Raw genomic sequence first — 25034 nt, 5'->3', positions numbered from 1 at the left:
ACACCAAATGCCAAACTGATTGTGTGTTGTGTGGAATATTAATTAAAAAAAATTTCGACACTAAATTTCGGCATATATACATATACTTTTATATATAAATATAATTTACAAGTCTTCCTCAATAATCGTTTATTCGTTTAAGACTCTTCACCCAAACGATAAACTTACATTAATGATAAAGGCGGACAAAAAAATAAACTTATCTTTTGAAACTTTACTGAATATCTATAGGTTTTCGACACAATGACTTTGTCACTGTGACTTGTCAAAAGTAAAAATACAAGTTTTCTATATATATATGACAATAATAGAATTTTTTCTCATGCAAAAATTGTAAGGGAAAGTATTGACACTCACCATATTTTTGATGATAAACTTTGTCAACCTCGCTGGTCTCACCGAAAATGTCTTTTTCTCCTCGTTCCTTTGTGATCTTTCCAAACTAATCAGATGTCTGAAAAAAGAATTATAAAAATAGTTCAAATCTTACTATTTTTTTCTAATTTGGAAAATTTTTTTACATATTTGAAATTTAAATCAGATGTTAAGGTATTTTTCTATACAAAATATAGGTAAAAATTCGTTTTTTGCTATATTTGAAAATAAGTAGTTTTCTAATACTAATTAAATGTTAATGATTTGTTTTTGACAAATTCAGTAGTGTAATGAAAAAAAAATTTATTTGATTCAAATATACGATTTGTTGTCTATTGTCAAATAAAAATATTTGTTCGAATCAAATATATTTTATCAGCTAAGTAAATGAAATATTTGCATGAATCAAATAATTTTTATTTAAGTCAAATAAATATTTGCTTCAAATACTAAAATCATTGATTCAAATACAATTTAATCAATTGAAATAAACATTATTTGCTTCAAGTAAATATTTATTTAATAATAATAGACAAGTAATCAAAGATTTAAATCAAATAAGTTTTATTTTCAGTGTATAGGGATTTTACTAATTTTTAATAGAAAACTATAATTTAATAGTAAAAAAAAGTTTATCAGTTATTGAAAATTAGTTATGTATTTTCTACTAATAATTAGTATTCTTAGTTATATTTACTAATATTGCTAAACCTATTTACTTAATTATTCATTTACTACTAAATAGTTATTAATTATTAGTTTTTTAAATAATAATTAGCCACACTGCTAGGAGGAGGGGGGGGGGTCATGTTATAATTGATGGACTGTGTAAAATATTTCATTTTACAAGAAAAAAGTGTGATAAAAGGTGAAGGGTTCAAAAATTAGTCCTAAATAGCGTGAAACTTTGCGAACAACCCCTAAATGCTTAAGCAAGAATTTTACAATAACAATAAGTTTTTTTTTAACTATATATTTAAGATTTAGACCTTAAAAAACAACAAATTTTTTCTTTTAAGTAACAAAACAAGAAATGAATGAGAAAGAATGTAGAAAATAAATTTTTCCAATTACGATCATCAATCATCATACAACACCATTGATAGAATTCCCTCTCTTTCTCTCTCGCATGAATAAAAAGTTGCGAGTTATGAAAATTATGAAATCGCACAAGTTATGAATGGGACGTTCACCCAGAAACGATAAATTGACGCAAGATAGAGTAGAAAAAGCGCGGAGGCGGATGAAGAGCCGTGAGCGTTGATTTACGAGACAATTGAACTTAGGCCTTTAAATTGATTCACGAGAGTAGCCAGCGAGAGATTGTGATAATTGCTTGGCGGCATGACTCAAAAATTATCGTCTCTCTCTTTAAGAATTACAACTTTACCATATATACTTATTCTTTCTGCTATTATTTAACCCTCCAACTTCATATTGAGACTAAATACGACACTATTTCTCCCCCCCCCCCTTACTTTCGAGAATTATTAAAATTATATAATAGTCCACTTTTATCTATAGAACCCTGAACATTCTTTCTTATCCCCATTCTGTGTACATTTTCTTTTCTTTTTTTATAGCCAGATTCTTGCGTCCGTTCGCAGTTCCTAACGGCCCCCATGGGTCTGTTAGATTGCGAGGTAATGGTGAACACAGCAACTGTTTCCATAACAACAGGACTCGAACAAGTGAAAATATTAAAAATTACGGACTAAAAATAAAAAATTAAGACCAAAAATGAAAACTTACTGACCAATTACTGACAAAAATTTAACCAGTCCGAGAGTCAAATAAGAGAATATTTTACTTAAAACTATAAATTAAATTTTTTATAATAATTAAAGATGATGACCAAGTGATAAAATCATGATCAATTCAATTAATATTTTCAAGAATTTTTAACTAAAATTCTTCTTTAAATCAATTATTTTTAATAATTTTCAAAAAAGTTCTTTGACAATTTTCAAATGCACTTGTTTAGAATATTTAATTTTACGAAATTTCAATTATTCGTAAATTCTTCAATTAAATATTTATATTAAAAAATTAAAACTTCAAGCAATATACAAAAATTCAATTAAACTTTTTCAAAAAAATTGATTTCAAAATTCAATTATTTCTAAAAATTCACGCTATAATTGCTTTTAATATTCAATTATTATTTAAAATTTTAAATGAAATTCTTTTTTAAATCAATTTTTATTAGAAAATTCTACTAGAATTCATTAATTTAAATACAAAAATAAATAATTCATTGAATAATTGAATGTTTCTTAAAATTCAATTCTCATAACAAATTTTATCAACAAATTTTTAAATAATAGAATTCTTTCGAGGAATTTTAATAAAATTTTTAAGATTAATACACTGAAAAAAAAATTTAATTGATTCAAATAACCGATTAAGGGAAGTGTTCCGGTTGTGGGCACCCTTTTGTTTTTGCCTCATAACATTTGTCCATGTGCATATTATACAAATATATGTGTACGAATTTAAAGCTAGAGGTCTAAGGTGACTGTCAGTGAAGGAATTAAATTGATTCCTTTAAATAAAAAAGTTTTATTAGAAATTTAGTGAAATGGGAATTTTTTGACAAAAAAAATTTTGTACCCGGTTGTGGGCACCCTTGAAAAATCCGCTAAAAATGGAAAAATATTAAAGGAAACCAACACAAATAAAGAAGAAATGAAAGTTTCTTTATTTTAAGAGAATTTGCCGGGATAAAGAACAAAAATGATGACACGTTTTCACACTATGCTCATCGCTAACAAAAGCATAATGCTTGCATGTGAAGTAGCTAGTACGCATACCATAACGCACTTCTAATGCACTGAACGGCTATATTCATCGCATTTAATGGAGTTTGCGGCTGTCACTTTCCTTGGCAGAAAGTTTAGATAGATGAGACAGTAGTCCACATCATTGTCAGATGGTAGAGCCTCGTTAACATAAAGGTGCCCACAACCGGGAATGACAGTCATTTTTTAAAAAGACCAACACATTTTGTGATGCAGGATTTTGGTTAAACACGAAGGTAAATCACAAAATATAATGACAACACTGCAAAAAAAAAAATTAAACCCTTCTTTTCTGAACGAATCTACACCCATATGTTGCTCTTCGAAAACAATACAAAATTACTTTTTTATTTATTTAATGCAAATTTTCTTTATTATGCTCACAGCTATTACACAAATGCATATATTTGTTTCGTTATCAATACGAAAAGTCCGTATTGTCAACGAACACGACTTGCAATACTTAGATCAGTAAAGTCTGCTTGCCGTCGAAGTTTACGTAGGGGTGCCCACAACCGGAGGGTGCCCACAACCGGCGCACTTCCCCTACTTGACTATTATCAATTAAATATTTACTTGAATCAAATAATATTTATTGGAGTCAATTAAATGGTATTTGAACCAACAATTTCAGTATTTGAAGCAAATACCATTTAATTGACTCCAATAAATATTATTTGATTCAATTAAATATTTAATTGATAATAGTCAGTTAATCGGTTATTTAAATCAAATAAATTTTTTTTTTCAGTGTACATTTTTCGATTATAAGTTGATTCAAATTTATTGTACCTATCTATTAAAAATAATTGAAATTCTGAGACGAGTTTTATTATTTGTAAAAATAACTGAATCCCTAAGCATAATTTAAAAATTTTTGAATATAATTGAATTTCTGCGAAGAATTTTATTACTATTTTGAAAATAATTGAATTGCTGCAATAATTTGTAACTTCTCCAAAATTCAATTTTTTTTTTAATGTTTTAAACTAAAATTCTTTTATAAATCCATTATTTTTAATAATTTTTGAAAAAGTTCTTTAAAAATTTTCAAATTTATTTGTTTATAATTCAATTTTACAAAATTTCAATTATTTGGAAATTAATTCAATTAAATATATTAGAAAATAAAAACTTCAAATAGTATAAAACAAAATCCGCAATTAAACTTATTAAAAAAAATAAATTCCGCAGAATTGTTAGTTAGAAATTTTAAAGATTCAGATTTTCAAAGATTTTAATATAAAACCTTTTCAAAATTCAATTATTTTTCAAAATTTACGCTATAAAGCTTTTAATACTCAATTATTAACTAAAATTTTAAATGAAATTTTTTTTTAAATCAATTTTTATTAGAAAATTCTACTAGAATCCAATTATTTAAATACAAAAATAATTATAATTTATTAAATAATTAAATGTTTCTTAAAACTAAAAAACTAATTAAAATTCTCCAATGAATTTTATTATTTGTGAAAATAATTGAATCCCTAAGAAGAATTTTATTATTTTTGAACAATATTTAATTTTTTCCGTAGAATATTATCACTCTTGAAAATAATTGAATTTTTGCAATAATTTGTAACTTTTACAAAATTAATTTTTTTTTCGTATTTTTAACTAAAATTCTTCTATAAATGCATTATTTTTAACAATTTTTGAAAAAGTTCTTTGAGAATTTTCAAATTCATTTGATTATAATTGAATTTCACAAAATTTCAATTATTCGGAAATTCTCCAATTAAATACACTACCGTCGGGAATTATCGGTACGGCTGCACGCGCAGGGCCCAAAAACATACCAATCTTCAAATCACGATTTCTTTGTAAATACAAATGTCAGAAAATTAATAAATATACCATTCGAAAGATTATTAAATTCTACGATTAATTGTACATAACTGAAAATTTTAATAATTTATACAAAGCTTGCAGCAATCCACAAATTTGACAAAAAAATTTTTAAAATAAAATTTTTTTGGAAATTATTTCAACCCCTGCACATTTTTTAAAAATTGTAGAAAAAATTTGAAACATATATAAGTGTAATCATTGAAATCTCATCTTTAATTTAAGACCAAAAGAGTTAAAAAATCTTATTCGGTTCGAGAGATATCATTATAAACGGCCGAGCATTTTCAGCCAAAAAACGTTCAAAATCGACTAATTCAATGCATTTGTCAAAAAACATGCTCGGACGTATATAATGATATCTCACGAACCGAATAAGATTTTTTAACTCTTTTGGTCTTAAATTAAAGATGAGACTTGAATGATTACACCTATATAAGTTTCAAAATTTTCCTACAATTTTTAAAAAATGTGCAAAGGTTGAAAAAAATTTAAAAAAAATTTTATTTAAAAATTTTTTTGGTCAAATTTGTAGATTGCTGCAAGCTTTGTATAAATTATTAAAATTTTCAGTTGCATATCATTAATCGTAGAATTTAATAATCTTTCGAATGGTATATTTGTTAATTTTCTGACATTTGTATTTACAAAGAAATCGTGATTTGAAGATTGGTATGTTTTTGGGCCCTGCGCGTGCAGCCGTACCGATAATTCCCGACGGTAGTGTATATATTAGAAAATAAAAACGTCAAATAGTATTAAAAAAATCCGCAATTAAACTTATCCAAAAATATTAATTCCACAGAATTGTTAGTTAAAAATTTGTAAGATTTAGATTTTTAAAGATTTTAATATATGAAACCTTTTCAAAATTCAATTATTTTTAAAAAATCATGCTATAATGCTTTGGATATTCAATTATAATCTAAAATTTTAACTGAAATCCATTTTTAAATTATTTTTTAATAGAAAATTCTACGAGAACTCAGTTATTTAAATATAAAATTAAATAATTGAATATGTTTCTTAAAATTGAATTCTCGTAAAGAATTTATTATTTATGAAAAAAATTGAATTTCTAAAAAGAATTTTATTATTTACGAAAATAATTGAATCCCTGTAAAAATTTTATTATTTATGAAAATAATTGAATCATTGCGAAGAAATTTAGAAAAACTCTGTAAATAATTGAATTTCTGTAAAATCTTTATTATTTTATGAAAATAATTAAAGGTTTGCGTAGAATTCTATTAAATTTTTTTTAAATAATTGAATTCTTTTGGAGAATTTTATTAAAATTAGTAAATATTAAAGATCATTTAATAAATTTAACAAAAATTTTTGAAAATAATTGAAATTTTGACAAGAATTTTATTAAAATTTTTGAAAGTAGTTAAATTTCGAAGAAGAATTTAATCATTTCTAAAGAATTGAAATTTTGGCGAGAACTTTTAAAAATTTTGAATATAATTGAATTTTTGCGAAGAATTTAATGACTTTTGCAACCGTTGCTATGATAATGGTTATCATGGGTATGGTTACTATAATAATTTTTTTCATAGCAACCATTGCTGTGGAAATAATCCTTTCTTAAAAAAGACATGGAGTGGAAAGGTCGAATGTATCGAAAAGTATCGAAGTAAAGAATGGGCAATGAGAATGTAAAATCTTAATAGAAGGGTGTTTTTAAAATTGTTTGTACATGTGATGGTGGCGCTGCAGTCGTATGTTATTTAAAAAGAGCGCGAATATATAAATTTTATTTTTGTTAAGAGAAAGTACTTCTAATAAATCTTATTTTGCATTGTCAAAAAAACGTCAACATTTCAAATATAAATAAGCAAATTATTAACTGAAAAAATTTGAATATTATTATTAATGAAATAATGGACTTGGACAATGGACATATAAAAACTAGCACCGTAGACGGCCGCTTGCGGCCGTCGGAGGAGCTAGTAACCATATATCAACCATTGTCATTAAAATGGTTATCATAGTAACTATTAATTAATATTGCAACGGTTGCTATAATAATAGTAGCCATAAATTATTATTAAAAATAACGTAGCAAATTTTTTTTTGGTGCAGCAATTTTGATACGTTATTTGGTTTCACCCTTAGAAAAACTGTGAATAACATTCGCGCTTTTAAGCTTTACATTAAAGCGCTTTTTTAATAAAAAAAAGCTCTTCTTTAATACAAAAAGCTTTAATTTGAAAAACGATTCCATAAAAATAATATAAAAAAGTATCAAGTATCTTCATTATTCAAGAAACAAATTTTTTATGAATCACAGATGAATTCTGAAAAATCTCTGCGTAACGCGACGTTTCGGAAAAAACCCTTTTTTAATAAAAAAAAAAAACCCCCCCTTCTTTATTAAAAAAAATACTCTAATTTGATTATCGAGTCCAAAAATCATATAAACAAATGTCAAGAACAGCTTATCATTTTTTGGGAAACAAATTTTTTCTGAATCAGAAATAAATTCTAAAAAGTTTCTGAGTAACGCTACGTTTCGGAAAAAAGCCCTTTTTGAATAAAAAGTCTCTTATTCAATAAAAAAGCCCTAATAAAAAAAATAATAAAAAATAAAATAAAAGCCCTAATTTGATAAAATAGAATTCAAAAAACTAACCACGTGATTTTAAAATATTACAACTTTCTCGTAGTACAACACTTATTATTTTATTACTTACTGCTAACACCTCTTTCGAATACTTCTCTCGCATTTGATATTCCCTTTGGAAGTCTCGCGTGAAACTTTTTCTTTGACTTCTTTTATTAAAGCTGTTTGTGTTGTTTTCTTTTCTCTTAAATATTCACTTTTTTTTCTCCCCCTTTTTTGCATTATATGAAGAAGTGTACAGTGGAAATTATAAACGCTTATTTCTCGTGTCTGATATGTGATGTATAATACCTTTGCTGCAAGTATTGTCTCATTTTTTTCCCTCTGTATTTAGATGTCTCTCTTCTTTTCTCTTTAGTGCCTTCGCTCCTTCAGTGTAACTATAACTTCACGCTTCACTTAATGTAAAGAGTCATCGTCTCATAACTCACTCCCCGCTCCTAACACGTTTGTAGACGTCTCGTAATATGCCTCAAAGAAAGGAAATGCACATGAGCGCTCTGTCAAAGCTCATTGCACTGTTCTCAAAAAATCACCTACGTCCATTAAGATAATATGAATGTTCGACAATAAAAATAATAATAATAATAATAATAATAATGAAAAAAGTGAGAAAAAGAAATTCACTCATTTTTAGACACCCCCTGAAAAGATATAAAGACGGCAAAAATCTCCAAGGCCATAATCTATTATTCTTTTTTTTTCTTCATCACGTGTGTATTTTTTTAAGTCAGCTTTTACACGCACGTCAAAGGATAAGTCTCTTTTTCTATTGTCACTATTTATAAAAAACGATCCTTAATTTATTGAAAATCTTTCTTTTTGAACTTTTTTTTGAAACTTTCTTCAATTGTTATATAATCTTGGCTGACTTTTTGTTTAAGCAATTAGTAAAAAAAAATTATTAATAGAAAATAACTAATTAATAGTGTTATTTTATAACACTTTTATAATAGTGTTATTATTATTGTTGTTATTATTACACTGAAAAAAATGTATTTGGTAAAAGATGAAAAGCTTTTTTGGATTAGAAGAATATAATAGGAGATGTCAAAATTGTATTTGATTAATCAGGGTTGACACAAAAATTTAATTTTATTTTTCCCTGATTTCCAGACAAAATTTTGACTTTTTCCCTGACACTGAAAAATGTTCTGATTCACTCCAAAAATTATTAGATACTCCAAAAAAATTTTAATTTGAAACCTTTTCAAAATTCAATTATTTCTAAAAATTCACGCTCTAATGCTTTTAATACTTAATTATAATCTAAAATTTTAACTGAAATCCATTTTTAAATCAATTTTTATTAGAAAATTGTACTAGAATTCAATTATTTAAATACAAAAATAAATAATTGATGGAATAATTGAATGTTTCTTAACATTGCATTCTCATAAAGAATTTTATTAATAAATTTATAAATAATTGAATTCTTTCGACAAATTTTAATAACATTTTTAATAATAATTACATTTTTCGAGGAATTCGATTAAAATTGTATTAAACGTAATTGAAATTCTGCAATGAGTTTTATTATTTACGAAAATAATTAAATCTCTGTAAAAATTTTATTATATGTGAATAATTGAATGATTGCGAAGAAATATATAAAAAAATTTGTAAATAATTGAATTTCTGTAAAATCTTTATTATTTTATGAAAATAATTAAAGGTTTGCGTAGAATTTTATTAAATTTTTTTTTAAGTAATTGAATTCTTGTGGAAAATTTTATTAAAATTAGTAAATATTAAAAATCATTGAATTGAAGAAAATTTTTGAAAATAATTGAATTTCGTGGAAGAATTTAATTATTTCTAATGATAATTGAAATTTTAACGAGAATTTTATTAAATTTTTGAACATAACTGAATTTCTGCGAAGAATTTTAAACAAAATTTTAAGAATAAATGCAATTTTCTATCACTTTATTTAAAATTGTATAAAAAATAATTGAAATTCTGTGACAAGTTTTGTTATTTACGAAAATAATTGAATTCTTCCCACGAATTTTATTATAAATTTTTTTAAAAAATTGAATTCTTGTGAAGAATTTTATTTGTGAAAATAATTTAATTTTGGAGAAAAATAATATTATTTATGAAAATAATTAATTTCTTGTGAAGAATTATATTAAAATTTTTTTAAAAAATTAGATTTCTCAGAATTTTATAAAACTTTTTGAAAATAATTAAATTCCATCGAGAAATTTCATTTAAAAATTGAAAATAATTGAAATCTGACGAATTCTATTAAATTTTTTTTTTAAATTGAATTCCTGTAACAAATTTTATTTTTGAAAAGAATTTAATTTTTTGAAGAATTTTATTTTTTACGAAAATTATTTGAATTGTTTCGAAGATTTTTATAAATATTTTTGACAATATGTAATTGTATTCCTAGAAAGAATGTTATATTTTACGAAAATAATTGTATTCGATGATCAATTTATTTGTTTTAATTTTTCAAATTTATAAAGTATTTTATTAAAAAATTTTCAAATAATTGAATTCTCGAAAAAAAGTTTATTATTTATGAAAATAATTGACTTCTTTGCGAAGAATTTTATTCAAATTTGTTTAAATAATTGAATTCCCATAAAAAAATGTATTATTTGTAAAAATAATGGAATTCTTAAGAATAAATGTATTGAAAATAATTGAATTGTATAGAAAAACTTTATTAAAATTGCAATTTTATTAACTAAAGCTTGTAAAAAAGTTTATCAAAATTTTTTAAATAATAGAATTTTTAAAAGTATATTATTTAAATTTTTCGAAATAATTGAATTTCTCGTAACTATTTTTTTCAATTCTCTGCATATATTTGAATTCTTTCGAGAAACTTCATTAAAAAAATTAAAATAATTGAATTGGTGCGAAGAAATTTGTAAAAAAAATTATTAAGTAAAATTGAATTCCTGTGAAATTTTTATTAAAATTTTGTTTAAATAATTGAATTCTTTTGGAAAATTTTATTAAAATAGTAGATATTAAAAATAATTGAAATGAGGAAAATTTTTGAAAATGATTGAAATTTTGCCAAGAATTTTATTAAAGTTTTTGAAAATAATTGAATTTCGGAGAAGAATTTTATTATTTATAAAAATAATTGAAATTTTGACCTGTGGCAACCCTGTTAATAAATAATAATAATTAATGAGTAATCAAAATTTTAAAAAATGTACTAATCCGATTTAAATTCTTTACAGAACAATAATTATCTTTCGTATTAAATTTTATAAAAAAAACCTAATCCAAAAAAACTTTCGTCCCTTACTATATTTTTTGAAAAGATCGACTTTATTTCACACTCGATATAAAAAAAAGTGAAATCGAAAGGCGAAAGTCCATTAGCAAAACCTATAATGATTTCATAATTAAAGAAGTGATAAATTGATTTTGTTTTCAGGCGAATATAAGTCAAGTCGAATATGAAAGAGCACACAGAGACTACCTAACAAGGATACACACGTCCCAAGACTATGGACACGAAAGACGAAAAAGACTTTTCACATTTCACCCATCAGGTAAATTTCAAATTTACAAATAATAAATATATATATTTGCAATTCTAATGTTATTAAAAAAAATTTATTTTTACAATTTGCAAATCTAATTTAAACACATCTTATTTATTTCTAATTTAAAATCCAAATATTTGTTTTTTCCGAAAATACTTTTTTCTAGAAATACCCAAAATATATATATATAGGTATAAATAAAATCTAATCTGACTTGAATTTTTTAAATTTCAACATAATTTATATGATAAATAACCGTTGATTTGCGCTATTAAAATGAACATATTCACGTATATTTCAATGTTTAATGATGTACCCCTTGTTTTTTTTCTTTTTTCTCTCTCTCTCTCTCTCTCTCTCACTCTATATTATGTGAAAAAAGATACTCTCGACCAGTCTGAAAGCACCTATTTGCTTACAGAGAGAGAGAGAGAATCCCGAAGCAAAAAGAAAAGGAAAAAAAAGAAAGATTTCGCAGTAAAAACGACTATATGCATGCCTCTCTCGCGGTCTCGTGATAAACTTCGGCATTCTAGGCATGTTAAAATGTACAATGCACACTCATAAAAAAAAATTTACATGAAGCGTGCGAATGACAAAGTATCCTTCGAATTTCACTTTTTTAAATGCCTGCTAAGTGTTATTAAGTTCGTCAATATTGATACGTCCTCGCTAAAATTTCTATCTCTCTCTTTTTTCTCTCTGTCACAGCCTAAATAAATTTAGAATAAAGTTTTACAATTTTTGAAATTTTTTTGTTTTTTATTGAACTACTTAAACTATTTAAAGTATTTAAAGTATTTAAACTATTTAAATTATTTAAACTATTTAAACTATTTAAATTATTTGAATTATTTAATCTATTCAATCTATTTAGCCGAATTTTCGAAAATAGAATTTCCTTTGGAACTGAATTTTCCTACTGCTTATAATTTTTTGCTAATTTTATTTCCGTCTTTAACAATTATTTTTAGATTCTTTGCTGATGATATTTTTATGCCATATGTATCAAATTTAATATCTATTATAACTATTTTATATTCTTTTGAAGACTTTACTATAATAAAAATATTTTTTTATTATAATTTATTATATTGTATATATTTATTTTTGTTATACATTCATTTTTTTATTTACCAATTTTCGAATTCCATTTAAATAAAAATTCAATAATTGCGAATTGGAAAATAGAAAATTTCGTTATAATAGGACTCGAACTAAGTCCGTAAATTCTGTAAAACTTCGTAAATTTGCTTAAAGTCCATAAAAGTCACTTTTTTTGAAAAAAAAATTTGGAGAATTTTAGAGCAATTACAAATAATTGCAGAAATTCTATTATTTTCAAAAGTAATAAAATTCTTCGCAGAAAACCAATTATATTCAAAAATTTTTTTAAATTCTCGTCAAAATTTCAATTATGTTTATAAATAATAAAATTCTTCTCCGAAATTCAATTATTTTCAGAAATAAGAAAATTCTTCAACGAAATTTAATTATTTTCAAAAATTTTAATACAATTCTTGGCAAAATTTCAATTATTTTCCAAAATTTTCCTCACTTCAATGATTTCCAATATCTACTATTTTAGTGAAATTTTCCAAAAGAATTCAATTATATAAAAAAAATTTTAATAAAATTTTACGCAAACATTTAATTATTTTTATAAAATAATAAAAATTTCACAGGAATTCAATTATTTACAAAATTTTTTATAAATTTCTTCGCAATAATTTAATTATTTTCATAAATAATAAAATTTTTTTTTGGAATTCAATTATTTTCATAAATAATAAAACTCATTGCAGAATTTCAATTATTTTTAATACAATTTTAATTGAATTCCTCGAAAAATATTATTCTTTAAATTTGTATTAAAATTCGTCAAAGGAATTGAATTATTTAAAAATCTATTGATAAAATTCTTTACGAGAATTCCATTTTAAGAAACATTCAATTATTCAATAAATTATTTAATTTTATATTTAAATAAATGAATTCTCGTAGAATTTTCTATTAAAAATTAATTTAAAAATGGATTTCAGTTAAAATTTTAGATTATAATTGAATATCCAAAGCATTATAGCATGATTTTTTTTTAATAATTGAATTTTGGAAAGGTTTTATATTAAAATCTTTAAAAATCTGAATCATACAAATTTTTAACTAACAGTTCTGTGGAATTAATTTTTTTGGATAAGCTTAATTACGTATTTTTTATACTATTCGAATGTTTTATTTTCTAATATATATATGTAATTGAAAAATTTCCGAATGATTGAAATTTTGTAAAATTTAATTATAAACAAATGAATTTGAAAATTCTCAAAGAACTTTTTCAAAAATTATTAAAAATAATGGATTTATAAAAGAATTTTACTTAAAAACACTAAAAAAAAATTGAACCAGTTACAAAATTTTGCAGAAATTCAATTATTTTCAAAAGTCATAAAATTCTTCGCAGAAATTCAATTATATTCAAAAACTTTTAAATTCTTCTTAGGGATACAATTATTTTCACAAATAATAAAACTTATCTCAGAATTTCAATTATTTTTAATACAATTTGAATTAAATTTCTCAAAAAATGTAATTATTCTTAAAAATTTTATTAAAATTCGTCGAAAGAATTGAATTATTAAAAAATTTGTTGATAAAATTCTTTATGAGAATTGAATTTTAATAATCATTCAATTATTCAATAATTTATTTATTTTTATATTTAAATAATTGAATTCTAGTAGAATTTTCTAATAAAAATTGCTTTAAAAATGAATTTCAGTTAAAATTTTAGATATTAATTGAATATTAAAAGCAATAAAGCGTGAATTTTTAGAAATAATTATTAAAATTAAAAAAGCAAATCAAAACGTAGAAATAAAGCAAAAAATTAAAATCGCTGATAATCAAAAATTTAAAAAGCAAAAAATTATTTGTCAACAAATAAGAATAAATCAAAAAGAAAAAAGAAAAAAATGCGAATGCAAAAAAAAAATAAAGTAAAAATTAAAAAATCTAATAGTAAAAAATTAAAAAAGTTAATAATCAAAAATCAAAAATGAAAGCCATCAAAAAGTAAAAATTCACCCGACAATAAAAATCATACATTTAAATAAAAACTACATCTATAAACAATTTTTTCTCTCTTTTCAATCATCAAAAAATATTTCCCGGACCGAATTCCAAAAAACATGTCAATTAATAATTTCTCGAATATATCCAATAGGTGCATCGATATATAAACACTTATCATAAGAAAAAATCACGACAGAAAGAATTTTTTCCGTCTTGAGAAACATCGAGCATAAAAATATATTATAGAAATAAAATTAACAGTGGAAAATTGTTGACAGGCGTGAGAGATGAGCGATTAAGATATATATAGATATACATGTTTTTCTAAATTTGTTCATATCAAACACATCTATATACAAATGTAAATTTATTTTACATTCAGTAAAAACCAACTTTTCTATTTTTTCTCTCGCACGTGGCTTGTCTCAATAATCAGAGAAAAATGTGTAACAAAACTCGTTTACATAAATAAATGTCAACATATGTGCATCTTCCGATTAGTGGTTGATCATTTCTTTAAAGAAACTAATCAAATGGAAAATTGATTTATGAAAAAAAAATAGAAGAAGAAAATGTTCATTCTCGTTTGAATCCAATTAACACGAATGGAAAATCAAATATATATAATAAATATTATAATTGCCGTGAGAAAAATGAAAAAATGCGCTTGCACAATTATACATTTTTAGATAAACAAAAAAGATTTGTAAAAAATTTAAAAACAATTACAAAAAAAATTTGTTACATAAAAATTATTGACTAAAATTTTATTTTAATAATAAATAATTAATTGTTTTCAATTTACAAATTTTTTTAACACTCGTGCTCTATATAAAAAAGGAGAAAACGAAAAACATTCAAAAATAGACTATTGTTTGCGATATTTTATTATTTTTTAATAATTTATTCATTTAGTAATTTAATATATTGGTTATTAATTATTAATTCAAAATAAATTTATTTATTTATTATATTTACTCGGCAATTAATAAAGAAATTATTTTGTTTCTTATAATTTAATATTTAATCATAATTACATACACATTTTTAATTTTAATAAACTAATTTATTTAGGTATTTTTTATATTTTATTTAATATTTTATTTACGATTATTGAATAAAAATAAAAATTATATTTGTAATTGTTTTCTTATTAGTCACAATTTCCATTATTACCAAAATTACAAGAAAGAATAAAAGTAGTAAAAATAAACTAATTAATTAAATTAATCACAAAATAGAAGAATTTCTATCTATTAACTTAATAAAATTAACATATTCAAAGAAATAAACATCGTCTATTCGAAATTTACGATTCTCGTCTGTTGGCAAATTGAATTTTTTTAATTTAACGATTTTCGTATGCGGGTGAATTTTTACACTTTGATATTTTAATTAATTAAATTTTTTTATATATATATTATGAATTAAAAATTTTTCTCTCAACAATTTTAAAGTATTTTCGTTAGATAAATTTAGCTTCAATTAAGATAAAATAGTTTTATAGCATTTTAATGATTTTGATTTGAAAATTATCATTGATATCGCGATAAAAAAAAAAGTTTGTCATCTACGTTTGACGACTTTATTAAGATTTTAACCTTTTTAAAATCAACCATTTCTATTCTAATAAGTTACTTGTGCTTTGAATTACCAGTGAAAAAAAGTTACATAATTTCTCAAAATTTCAGAAAAATTCCTACATATAAAAATAAAATTTCTACTGTATATTTTCATATAAATTATACAATATAGTAATTCATCGACGTTTTAAAAAAATATTCACATTTTGAAAAAGTTAATTTCATTGTTACTAGGATGAAGAAAAATTTATTTCATTCAAAGAAACGATTATTTTATTGTTAAATAAATATTTATTTGTCAATTAAATAGTATTTGCTTCAAGTATTAAAATTATTTCTTCAAATACAATTTATTTGATTTTAATAAAAAAATTTTTTGATTCAGGTAAATATTTATTTAACAAAAGACAATTAATTTATATTAATAATTTAATAATAAATAATATTTATTTAATAATTGAATAAAATCAATTTTTAAACTTTATTAAATTTGAATTTCGCGACATTATAATTCCGTAAAGTTCCGCCTAGATGGCATGAGAACTCACTCGCAAGTGAGATGAAGTGGATTGTCAACTATTTAATTTAAGTTCGTTTTTTTTGTTTTAAGTAAAAAAAGGTTTATTTTATTCAAAGAAACGATTTCATTTGAAAAAATTTATTTAATTTCAACTGTTAATAAAATAATCGACTTAGTAAATAATTTTAAAGGGTTACTTAGAATTTATTCAATTGCACGAATTTAAAAAGTAAAATATTAAAATAAAATTAAAAAAATTTAATACATAAAATAAAAAATGAAATAGGTATAACAAAATTAATATTCTAGGTACAAAATAAAAGTGAAACATAACAAAAATATGAAACAAAATTTGAAAAATAGGAATAAAAAAGTTTAACAATTTTTTTATTCCTATTTTTCAAATTTTGTTTTATATTTTTTTTATATTTTATTTTTAATTTAAAAAAAAGAGAAAAAGAAGAAAGAAAAGAAATGTTTACACTGATTATCGAAAGAAAAGTGATAAAAACTATTATTAACGTTCTTAAAATGATTCATTCCGTTATTATTAGAATATTGAGTGCCGAATGTATAACAAACGATTGATCCGCGTTTATTTCAATGAGACGATTCCATTTTAGTGAATCTAAAATACCTCGAATTCCCATGTGCTTTATCAAAAGTTATTCCGCGATACCAACTAGTCGGCCAAATTCGCAAAATCGTAGGTGTGATCTATTTAAAGGCAAATTGTATACACTATCAACTATAAATTCTTCTTCTCAAACAACACTTCCGTATTGAAAAATTTGACAACGATTCCAATAGATCATCATTTATATTATAAATTTTTTTGGAAAGAAAATTCTCGATTGCACAAAAAAAAATTATAAATCATAAAACAAATTTCTTTAACATTTTTTCTACTTTTTCCCGCGCATATATAACATTTGTCATATATGTAAGAAAAATTAACATAAAACTTGTGTCACACAAATTATGGTTAAAAATATTTTTGTAGATTCTAAGAAAATTTATTACCATTTTTTTTCCTCTCTCTCTCCTTTCTTTATACTATATATACAATCGAGATGTCAAAAAACTTGTTTAGAAACACCGCGCTTGAAATACCTGTTCCCCTGAAAATATCCTTGGATAACAGTTGTATAATTAGTTCTCAATCTCTTTCTTTCTCTCTCTCTTTCGATAACGGAGAACTTCATACTTTGAATAATTATTCTCGTGCAATTTTTTTTTCATCAATTTCAATAAAATGATCAAACTAACAATTTCTTTTTTAAATAACTAAACTTTTATTATCAAATTACCGTAATTACTAATTACATGTTTTTTTAAAAATAATAATCACTCAGAGTTTGATATTTTTTGGTGTTAAAGAAATATTTTTTTGCTTCACTTCTAGAATTTAAAGAAGTTTATATTCTTTTATTTTTATTTATTTCTTATTGTTTTTTATTAATTTATAAACAATCTCTTATTTTTTATTATTATTTATTTATTCAATTTATTAAATTCAAATATTTTTTATTGTTTGTTTTTATAATTTATAAGTAACTTATTTTTTTTTCGTTTGGCCATTAGGCACAAATAAATCTTAGATATTTATTATTTAAATTACATATGGCTTTAAAAAATTTCTTCTTATTTATTTTCTATTTTTATTCATCTAAGTATTAAAAATTTTGTTAAGAAAATTAAATATTAAAATTTTTAACAACTTTCTAAATTTGAATTAAAGAAAATTGAGCCACTAATTCACAATAATAAGAATTTTTACTAATTTTTAGTCGTCGGTCACTGAAAGTTTAGTAAAAAATTGTAACTAATTAAAAATTAAAAAAAATTTAATTAAAATTAATTATATTGCTTATATTCGAGATTTCAATTATTTGATTAATATCGTAACAAAAAATTGTTCTTTGAATAAAATAAATAATTTTCTAATAAAATTGTCTGTAATTTTCAGACATTATATTATCAAATGCATAAAAATCAAAATAGAAACGCTCGATTATCAGTATTTTTTTTGAAAAATAAACAAAATAACTTTCGAAAATAGATCAAAAAAGTTCCGCAAAAATTATGAAATCATTTTTACACACAATTTTTTTTTCGAGATATAAAAAAGAAGAAAGAAAAAGAGACGGAATTTACGTTTCATTGAGAAACACAAGCATATCATCACTTTTTCTGAAATATATATTTTCATTCACTCACTTTTAAAATAAACATTCGCATTCCTGTTTAGTTATTTTTGTCAACTGTATATGTTGTTAAAAGAGAATATTTTCAATTAGATTTTTATATATATGTATATATAAAATATTGGCCCTCGGGAAATTTTTATTTTTTTTATATTCGCATTAAAAGTTCACAAATTTTAAGAACTAACGATTTAGAGAACAAGAAGAACTATTTTTCGATTCAAGTTTTTATAGTTTCCTCGGAAAAAGCTTTTTTATTTAGAGTTTCTTGATCAACTGTTTTTAATGTGTTTCAAAAATTTTCAACATTCAAATGAACGAAATAGTTTTTTTTCAATATAAATGTATACATAAATATTAATCACTAAAATAAGAATTGAAAACAAGCATTAAAAATTTTGAAACTTTGTATCTTTTTTTTTAATAGTGACACTATATTAGCAATAATATATATTATTATAACACGCCCAGAGAAAAAATTATTTTTTTGCTTTAAATAAAAATTGTTATAATTATTTTTATTTTATAATTAATTCAAAATTGTAATGAGAAATAGAAATCATCAGAATTTTGTTCACTTCTTTTCATTAAAAAACAAAAATTTTGATAAATATTATGTTTTGTCAAATTGAAATCATGCAGATTTTTGTTCTTGACTTCTGAACAGAATTAAAAAATTGTTAAACAACTATGATTAAGAAATAGAAAATTTATTTATTTTCTATTATTTTTGTTTATGAATCACAATTTTTTTAACAACATTATTATTTTGTTTTAGAAAAAGAAGAAAAATATTTGCACAATTTCTATTTTTAATCTTATTTTTGGAACAGGATTTTCCACAGGAATTAAGTCATTCAAAAATTTCAAATTCAAACCTTTTTTAAATTAAACAACTTATAAAAGTATTGTTATAAAACATGAAGATATCGATTGCTCCGAGTCGAAGACTCGGAGTGATCGATTTCTTTATGTTTTATAATAATTAAAGATGGCCAAGTTATAAAATCATTATTTAATATTACTGTAACTTCATCAAAATTATTTTCATCATCTGAATTCAATTATTATTTTCTAGAATTTTAAATTATTTTTTATGAAAATAATAATTGAATTCCTTAAAAAAATTTTATTATTTATGAAAATAATTAAATTCCTTGTGAAATTTTAATTATTTTATGAATATAATTAAATGTTTGCGCAAGAATTTCATTAAAATTTTTATAATTGAATTATTTTGAAAAATTTTAGTAGATTTTATGAAAATGAATTGAATTGAGGAAAATTTTTGAAAATAATTGAAATTTTTGCCGAGAATTTTATCAAAATTTTTTTAAATAATTGAATTTTTGCAACGAATTTTATTAAAATTTTCAAAAAGAATTGAATTCTTACGAAGAACTTTTATTAATTTTTTTGTTAAATAAATTGAATTCCAAGGAAGAATTTTATAAAAATTATTTTAAATAATTGATTCTTTCGAAAAATTTTATGAAAATTGTTTTTGCAAATAATTAAATTCATGCGAATATTATATTATTTATGAAAATAATTGAATTCATAAAAAGTATTTTATTATTTACGAAAATAATTGAATATCTGTAAAAAATTTTATATTATTTATGGCAATAATAATTGAATTATTGCGAAGAAATTTATAAAAAATTTGCAAATAATTTAATTCTTACAAAGAATTTTATTAAATAATTTGATAATAATTTAATTTCTTTGAAGAACTTCATTATTTATGAAAATGAGTGAATTATTGCGAAAAAATTTATAAAAAATTTTCAAATCATTGAATTTTTGCAAAGAATTTTATTTAAAAATTTGATAATAATTGAATTTCTTCGAAGAATTTTATTGTTTATGAAAATAATCTTAATTAAATTCTTTTGATGAATTTCTTTGAGTTTCTTTAAAATAATGGAGTTTCTTTAATAATTTTAATTATAAGTTTTCAAAGTAATTGAATTCTATATGAACAATTCCTTTCAAGTTTTTACAATAATCCTCTTTCTTAATAATTTAAATTAAGCATTTAATTCTTGAATTTAATTAAAAATTTTTAGAAAATAATTGAATTTTTTTTTAATTTTTTGAATACAATCGAATTTGTTAATAATTGTATTGAAAATAATTGAAATTCTCAGAAGAATTTTAATATTTATGAAAAATAATTAAATTCTTCAGAGGAATTTTAATAATATATTTCTTTTTAAATAATTGAATTCTTTTGTGAATTTTTATTGAAATAGTAGATATTAAAAATAATTGAATTTTGATAAATTATTGAAATTAATTTAGTTCTATGAAGAATTTTATTCAAATTGTTTTGAAAAAAATTGCATTGATAAAAAGAATTTTATTAAAATTTTTAAAAATGAATTTTAATAAAAATTTTTAAATAATTACATTTTTCAAGAAACTTCATTAACATTGTACTAAAAATAATTGAAATTCTGCGATGATTTTTATTATTTATGAAAATAATTGAATTCCTGGTAGAAAAAATGTTATTCTTCATGAAAAGAATTGAATTATTGCGAAGAAATTTATAAAAAATTTGTAAATTATAGAATTCCTGTGAAATTTTTATTATTTAATTCATTCATTCATAATTGTAATTTTCCAAAAGTTTCAAATTAAATTTTTTTAAATAATTGAATTCGTTTTGAGGAATTTCATTAAAATCGTAGATATTGAAAATCATTAAAATTAGAAAAATTTCTGAAAATAATTGAACTTTAGAGAAGAATTTTATTATTTATAAAGATAATTGGGATTCTTACGAGGATTTTTTTCAAATTTTGAACATAGTTGAATTTTATAAGAAGAATTTAATTTTTTTTTTTTTTGAAAATAATAATTGAATTTTTGCAATTATTTGTAAATTCTCCAAAATTGAATTAGTGTTTTCAACAAAAATTTAAATTATAGAAAATTTTTAAATTTTATACTATTTTTAATATTGCTAATTTTATTTAAAAAAAGGTAGGAAAAAGTTAGCCGCGCGCTTTAGCGGGCGAATTGTTGCTATTCCAATTATTATAGTTAATTATTAATATATTTATATTAATAAATAATCGCGAGCTACAAATTTTGAACGTTCAAATAAACGAATTATTTTTTATTAAAAATATTTTTATGAATTACTAATGCAAGTAGAATTAAAACCTTAAATTTAACATTTAGAAATAGAAACTTTATAATTATTTTTGTTTTATAGATTTGCAAAATAATTGTAATGAAAAATAAAATATTTAACTAATTTAAATTTATTGAGTATATTAATTAAATTCATCACCGAAAAGTAGTGTTGGTGTAACGAAGAGAATTCCAATTCTCAAGAAAAGCACGATTTCAGAAAAAAAAGAAATCTTGAACAAATAAATAACGAGAAGAAAGATAGCACGCCCTTAAATATTTCCAAGGAATATAAATATGCCTCCCGCTTATATTTTAACGAGCATAAAATCATATCAGAAAAAAAAATCGTACACATCTTGATCTCACACTTCTTTTTATTATAAATTTCAGAGCATCCTGGAAATGGAAGCTGCTGTAGTAATTTCTTGTCGGATGACAGCAGCAGTCGCCTCCTCACCTTTCACCTCAACATCCCCGACAGGTCTCATTCCAGTGTGGACCATTCGACTCTCAGGTTCCTCCTCAGTAGTCACAATCATCAGATTGAAACTCTCAACATTCTAATTTACGAGTCACTCCAAAATGGTGCCGCTCGACGATTAATCTCCAAAGGCAAGTTACTAGAGCCTCGGGCACCAAGATGGCTCGAATTCGATTTAACCGAGGCCGTTGCCAGTTGGCACGAGGAGGAGAATAATCATTCCAAAAGTGATTATCTCACTTTACAATTGGAATTCCAGGAGAAGGGAATTTCGATAAATTGCAATGTCCTATCGCCAGTGCTCAATGTTTTTACCCATCAACATTATTATCATTATCATCATCATCATCGCAATAAACGTGGAGCACACGATCAATTATTATCGTTGCACAAGGGTCGTCGTACAGAGTGTCGTGGTGATAGTAAAAAATGTTGTCGACATCAAATGACAGTCATTTTTAAGGACCTTAAGGGTTTTGAATTTATCATTCAGCCAAAGACATTTGACGCTGGTTATTGTAAGGGAAGGTGTCCGCCCCGTTATAATCCGGCGCATCATCACGCCTTGCTGCAGAGTCTCATTTGGAAGGAGGACAGAAGAAAGGCGCCACGACCATGTTGTGCACCAAGTAAACTCGCCGAACTTGAAATTCTCTATTTCGATGAAAACGATCCGACAAAATTAAAAGTCTCCAATTGGAAGAACATGAAAGTTCTCGAGTGCGCGTGCTCTTGAGGAGACGTTATGTACTCATTTTTATAACAAAAAAAAAATCTTTTTTAAGTGATGATGTCTTTATCAAAAAAAAGTCGCACACCAAAGAATCTATAACTTTTGTCGCGTGAGAATCTTGCATTTCGAGAAATAAACACGAAAGAGTGCCTTTCAATCTTTGGCAACTTTAAATTTCATCAGTACGAAATGCGTGGAGTGGACCTTGTTCCAAAAAAAAGTGACAAATGTGTCATTAAAGAAAACCACTTTACTTGAGATACTAAACAGCAACAGATACTTCCAGATGTGAAAAACAACCCAATTTATTTAATTGACTAATTTATTTGGAAATTCAGAAAACGATTGCCGAATCGTTTTCAGAATATAGGTACTGTATTGTAATTACGCATACGATCAGTAAATATAACACAAAATAAACATTGAAAAAAAGTTCCGGTTTTACCAGAAAACCTATTTTTAACTAGAATTTCGTGTTAAATATGCCCTAACCACAACTTTTTTTCAAGTGGAGTTTAAAATCCTACACAGAGAACGATAATAAATCAAAATTTGTGCTTTACGAAAACACAGTAAATTACCAGATATTAAAAAGAGTTGTAGCTTAAATTAACACCGAAAAAGATTAAAATAATCCACTTTTGGATAAATTTTTTCAATTACGAAAATTGGTCTAAATCAAAACCAAATCATTTTGAAAAAGTAATCCTTCGGTATATACACGGTAAAAAATGAATCTTCAGGGTTGCTATGCAACCTGAAAACCTGGAATTGTCAGGGAATTTTATAAACCTTGAAAAAAAGCCTGGAAAAGTCAGGGAATTTTTATCGAAATCCTGAAAAATTGTTGTTTTCTAAAGTTATTGTGTTCATTCTTTAAATCTAATTTCATTTAAATATTTCAAAATTAATTCAATTTTAAAAGAATTGCATTTACAATTTTCATAAGTAGATGAACTTCAAAAGATTTTAATTTAAAATTTTGTAAAATTACAATTTTAAATGAATTTAACTAGAAATATGTATAAAAAACTAAGATTTAAAAAAAAATTTTAAACTAAAATTCTTCTGAAATTAGTTAAATTTTTAATATATATATTTAATTGATTATTAAAAATAATGGATTTATAGAAGAATTTTAGTTAAAAACACTAAAACAAATTTCTTTACAAGATTTAGTTAATAAAATTGCAATTTTAATAAAATTTTCCTTTCATTATTTTCAATAAAATTCTTCTTAAGAATTCAATTATTTAAAAAAATTGTAATAAAATTCTTCGCAAGAAATCAATTGTTTTTATAAATAATAAAATTTTTCTCGAGAATTTAATTATTTTAAAAAAATTCAACGCAAACATTTAATTATTTTTATAAATAATAAAAATTTCACAGAAATTCAATTACTTACAAATTATTTTGATATATTATTCAATTATTTTCATAAATAATAACATTTTTTAAAGGGATTCAATTATTTTCATAAATAATGAAACTCAATGCTAAATTTCAATTATTTTTAATACAATTTTAATGGAATTCCTCAAAAAAAGTTATTATTAACTTAAAAATTTTATTCAAATTTATCAAAGAAATTTAATTATTTTAATAACGTTTGCTACAATTTATTTATTATTAGAATTTAAGTATTATTTTCAATGCATTTTTAATTAAATTTCTTTAACGAATAAAATTATTTTTAAAAATTGTAAAGAAATTCTTTGCGTAACAATTCAAATTTTTTCAAAATAACATTAATAAAATTCTTCCCAGAAATCCAATTATGTTTAAAAATTTACAAAAATTCTCGACAAAATTTCAATTATCTTTATAAATAATAACATTTTTTCCGAAAATCAATTATTTTCAAAACCTTTAATAAAATTCTTGTCAGGATTTCAATTATTTTTAGTATAATTTTCATCAAATTTTTCGAAAAATGCAATTATTCTTAAAAATTTCATTAAAATTTGTCAAGAGAATTCAATTATTTAAAAAATTTGTTGGTAAAATAAAATTCTTTATGAAAATTCAATTTTAAGAAACATTCAATATTGTTTAATAAAATATTTATTTTTATTAGTTAAATAATTGAATTCTGGTAGAATTTT

General features: G+C 22.6%; 1 protein-coding gene across 1 annotated transcript in view; it reads left to right on the top strand.

The window, feature by feature from the left end:
* LOC122499058 (bone morphogenetic protein 2) overlaps positions 1 to 23778 on the top strand; it is a 74312-nt gene extending 50534 nt beyond the window's left edge. Inside the window, exons 2-3 of the mRNA XM_043607122.1 lie at positions 11069 to 11186; positions 22103 to 23778. Of these exons, the coding sequence (XP_043463057.1) occupies positions 11069 to 11186; positions 22103 to 22929 (945 nt within the window). The 3' untranslated portion in view covers positions 22930 to 23778. The remainder of the gene's footprint in view (positions 1 to 11068; positions 11187 to 22102) is intronic.
* Positions 23779 to 25034: the final 1256 nt, after the last annotated feature.

Source organism: Leptopilina heterotoma, unplaced genomic scaffold (assembly GCF_015476425.1).
Source record: "Leptopilina heterotoma isolate Lh14 unplaced genomic scaffold, ASM1547642v1 Lhet_164, whole genome shotgun sequence".
Taxonomy (NCBI): Eukaryota; Metazoa; Arthropoda; class Insecta; order Hymenoptera; family Figitidae; genus Leptopilina; species Leptopilina heterotoma.
The sequence above is the reverse complement of the archived record's forward strand: the minus strand, read 5'-3'. Positions and strand labels throughout refer to the sequence as shown.